This window comes from Atta colombica, unplaced genomic scaffold, assembly GCF_001594045.1.
Source record: "Atta colombica isolate Treedump-2 unplaced genomic scaffold, Acol1.0 scaffold321, whole genome shotgun sequence".
NCBI lineage: Eukaryota > Metazoa > Arthropoda > Insecta > Hymenoptera > Formicidae > Atta > Atta colombica.
The window spans coordinates 524223-529244 of record NW_017259428.1 but is presented as its reverse complement, the minus strand read 5'-3'; the positions used below and the strand labels follow the sequence as shown (position 1 = coordinate 529244).

Here is a 5022-nt window from a genome sequence, read left to right as displayed (position 1 = left end):
ATAAAATATATATTAATTAATTACAAATAAAGTTATTCTTATTTAAAATTAACTCTTTATCTCTAATCAAGACTTTTTTGATACAAGTAAAATTTCATTCTCTCTAAAATTTCTCCGAAATAAAGGAGAGAATGTTATTCCTTTTTCTAAAATCTATCTATTAAATATATATAATTATTAAAAAATTATTTGGTAATATAATAGAATTGTTAAAAAAATAACCATAAACTTTTCTACATTTGTTAAAGACCTAGTAAAAATCTTGGATTCCATATAGCACAGATTATTGCAATGTTTCAGTAACATGTAGTATTGCAAATATAGCAATCATATTACGTTGCTGCAATCAACTTAATTTCTAGATATTGTATAAAGTTGGATAAAAAAGACTTAAACTGCAGACGGAGGTTATAAATATTTGAGGTTACACATACGCACACACACGTTTACATGCACATTCACATATGCATACATAAAGTTTATATTTTATAACATTATTTATATATATTATACAATTTTTGATAAAAAATATTTGATGTGTGCAATGTGTTTGCATTAAAATACACATATATTCATTCTTTTATAATAATAATTCTAAAGACGTATTTAATTAAATTGATAGTGCAAAATCAGCGCTCAAAATTTGTATAATCAGCGCTCAAAATCGCATAATTAGAAAACTTACCGACTTTATTCGATGTCTTGCGCGTAGATCTCGAATTTTGAGTGATTAAGTATCAATGACGTTTTTCTGTACGAAAAATAGAATATAAATCATAGCGACCGCTAGAATTACAATTTTTATTGAGTCTTTCGACTCGTGTGTTTCTCTCTCTGTCTCTCTCTTTCACACTTGATTTCGATAGTAATGGATCTCTAATGATCGATATCGCGCGCAGCCAACTGCCAACGTCAGATGGCGAGCGGTGGAGTGGCAGCAGGTCGAGTAGGCAGCTTTTCCTCTCTCTGAGGAGGGAAACGCGAGGAAAGAGAGGTTAGGTTTGTTCGCGGTGATGGCGGCGATAAAGGGCCTGGGTAGGAATATTCCCTACTTAAGGCAACAGGCTGCGGCCCTGCTCGGTAATACCAGCACCAGCGTCAAGGCCATCTGCGTGGTGGTGCTGTTCTCGTATTGCCTGTCCTTCTCCGAGGAAGCGATACGCATCCTGAGCGTGACGCCAGGTTACCTGCTGCCGCCGGTCTTCTGGTTCTGGACGGCCTTCACCTTTTGCTTCCTCGAGATACACTTCTGGGAGGTGTGCGTGGACGTCGTGACCGTCGGTTTATGTGGCAAGTTGATCGAGCCCCTGTGGGGCGCTTTCGAGATGATGACGTTTTTCGCCATCGTCAACTTCGGGGTCGCAGTGCTCTCAGCGCTCTTCTATCTGTTCCTCTACATGTGCACCAACAACCCGGACATGCTCTTCAGTATACACATACACGGTTTGACCGGTTACATCGCAGGTACTTCCCTTTGATAGTTGATTGCACGAACGTTCTGATCAACTTGATTCATTGCTTTGTTACACATCTAACGAAAAATAAATTAGAAAATAGTTTTACTGAAAAACAAAATCTATTTTACAACATTTTAAAAATATTTTATTAGTTACCTTTACCTTGAGTTACTGAATGTGTTTTCCATCAAGGATACAATTTAATACAGTAAATCATCCATTCTTGTTGTATGTTTGCCAATGTTAAATAAGAATGAAATGATTCACTGTGTTGTACTGTGTTTGCTCTAAACAAATAGATATACATTTATGTACACTTAAAATGAAATAGATGTATATTTAGAATTTGGTGAAAGATAGAAAGTTTTAATGCAGTACATTGAAGATCTTTATACTTATGACTATATAATCATAGAGTAGAGCTTTTGTTGAATCTTTACAGATCGAAAAGCCATTATAATATTATAACTGAAAAAATATATTTTAATATAAGAAATACAAATGAAATAATTATAACAAATCTTACTCAAGGAAAAGTTGTAAGATTTTAAAAATAGACTCTTATGCTCTCTAAAAATTAATTTATAGATAAAATTTTATTTTAGAGTAGTTTTTATTACTAATAAGTACAAAATATCTCTGAATTAAGTGCCCTTTTTAAAAATATTTTTCTAAAGGAATTTCATGGAAATATATTTTGATACAGTTTTAAATAGAAACAATTACTTTATTACAGGAGTTGCAGTAGCAGTGAAGCAAATAATGCCAGATCATATCTTAATCAAGACACCCATTGGGAAGATCACAAATAGAAATATACCCTTAATGGTATGGATTGTGGGATTGACATTGTGGCTCGTTGGGTTACTAGAAGGTACTCATCCCACTATGTTTCTCAGTGGATTATTAATATCTTGGATATACCTGAGGTTTTATCAAAAACACAATAATGGTACCCGAGGTGACATGGCAGATAATTTTACATTTGCAAGGTGAGATTTTTCTGTAATTTTGATTAGTTTCTAGGATTAATGAAAAGATTGAGTCCGACGATTGTCTTACTTCGAATTCTCTTTGCAGTTTCTTTCCAAATGTTTTACAACCACCGATAGCAGTAGTGAGTAACACCATACATGGGTTTTTTGTGCGCATTGGACTGTGCCGAAAAGTAGTTAGAAGATTTGACATGTCCAACACACCACCTGGATTAGTTATTAATCTTCCTGGTATTGATCCTCATGACAGTGAGCGACGCCGGTGAGTAGTTACGAGAATAAAAATACAAATGCTGAAACTCAATTTTCAAATCAGTAAATATTTTCTTATTACATCGTATTCTCATCTTTCCGATCAATACTACTTTGCAGGCAAATAGCGTTGAAAGCGTTAAGCGAAAGACTAAGCAGAGATCACGCGAAACCTTGGCAACCGGACAGGACTAAGAAACACTCCCCAGTGCCTCCCGCGGTTTCCATACCGATACCTGAATCCACTACACCCAAACCACTCGCATCTCCACTCATTCCACAAGTCAGTGTCAATATACATAATCAACATCATCCTTCCAATAGCAGTACGTGATTACATGAGACTGACTGATTTCAATAGATTTATAAATTACACTGAAAAGCTTCTAAAGAGTAATCATGAATATAAGGCGCAGGCTTATAATATGGCTATATTCAATAATGGGTGCAAATCCTTTTTTTTTAGATATGCAAATCGCAATATCTATAAATAGAATTTGTTATCATTACAATATAATTTAAATCAAACTAAAATTTATGGTGTGAATATATTTAAATTTTATGAAAATTAATAATACGTATGATTAAATTAATTAAGAGTACACTTATTATATACAAAAATTCTTATTTATTCTTATAATATTCATTTTTATTCATTCTTATTCATATGCTTAAACTTAATGGAATATTATAGAAAATTTCCATATCGAATAGCTCATATAATTTTTGAAACCTAAAAATCTCTAAGACTTTAATGCCTTTAATTATAAATTGCTAGTAATTACCATTTTTATGCAATGTAAGTTGCAAATTTCAATCTTTCATTATTCCTATATAGCAAAAAGAGATTTTGATTTTCACAATAAATTAATTATGAAAACATTTCCTGATTAAAAAGAAATTAATATACTGCCATTTATGAGAAATCAAATTTCGTGATAAGTAAAAATATGTCATATTTCTGTGATTTTATTTTTATATAATATTTATTTGTCTGTAATAATTAAAAAATAACTTTCGCTACAAATTATGGGATGTCACTCCTTATTGATTATCATGCCACAATAATGTTTAAAAAAAGTATAAGTTCAGAAGATTTTTTTAACAGCATTTGAGAGAAATAAAATCAACATTTGTATCTTATGATGCTATTTTCCAAGAAATGAAACAATTTTTTGTAATACTAGATTGTATAAAAATCAATGACATGAAAATTTTAATATTTCCATAAAAAGATGATCTTACAAGTTTATAGTGCCATATGATTAAAGCGCACTGTTCCAAAAATCCAATTATAATTTAATAATAACAGATGCTGTAAAGATGCTTTCAGTGCAGTATACATAGCAACATAATTCTGTTAAGAAAACATTGAAGAAAGTGAACAGATTTCATTTTATTTAAAAATAAATTTTGTACTAATTAAAAATGCGAAAGAGATGGAATCTCGATGTTAACTTACACATATATGCATATATTGAAATCAGCTAGTTATGAAGTCATGCAGAAAAAGTTCTGCACATTTACATTTCAAGTAAAACATAAATATATATTTTTTCAACAAATTGTTCTAAATCATTATAATCAACATAGAATATAATATTAATTTACTATTATCAGTTCTATTTGATTTTTAATTTCTAAATGATTTTATACATGAAGATGTGTAAAAATTCCAATTTAGATTGCATAACTTTATTTTGTACAGGATCGTTAATTTTATGTAAATGCGTATTTAATGTTGTAAAATGTATTAACATTTTTCGTTCATTTATTATATACATTCGTATATACATAAACGGTATTGCGTGGAAATGGAAGATAGTTTTAATAATAATTATAATGAGGTATATATATCTTGTATATAAAATTTCACGATAATACAGACGAATTTGTAAATATAATAAAGATTGATGTAAAACGTAAAGGGAACAAGATATTAAAAAGAGGAAATGATTATACATAGCGATTACATATCGCTATGTATAATCATTATACATATAATGGAATGATATCAAGAGCTATTTTTATGTATGGTGAGAATAAAATTTTGGAAATATGTAATTATGTTCTGAGCAATTTTGGCCATCTATTTAATGCAATGATATTGACAAATCTTTTAAGTGCTTTTATTAAGTATTTAGTCAAATGATATTTATTACACTATGTCTGAAAAATGGAAGGCCAAAATTCGTTTGAGTGTGAATGATGTATTTGTTGAAGAAGCCTGTTTTAAGAATCTAATGTAATTATTACATGCATATGTACATGTTATATACACACACATACACATATATATATATACATATATATATATA

General features: G+C 30.3%; 1 protein-coding gene across 1 annotated transcript; it reads left to right on the top strand.

The window, feature by feature from the left end:
* Positions 1-910: 910 nt before the first annotated feature.
* Positions 911-3128, top strand: LOC108690439 (transmembrane protein 115). Its single transcript, XM_018197731.1, has 4 exons — positions 911-1464; positions 2194-2449; positions 2538-2714; positions 2825-3128. The coding sequence occupies exons 1-4, from the start codon at positions 1014-1016 to the stop codon at positions 3036-3038; spliced, it is 1098 nt and encodes a 365-aa protein (XP_018053220.1). The 5' UTR covers positions 911-1013; the 3' UTR covers positions 3039-3128.
* Positions 3129-5022: the final 1894 nt, after the last annotated feature.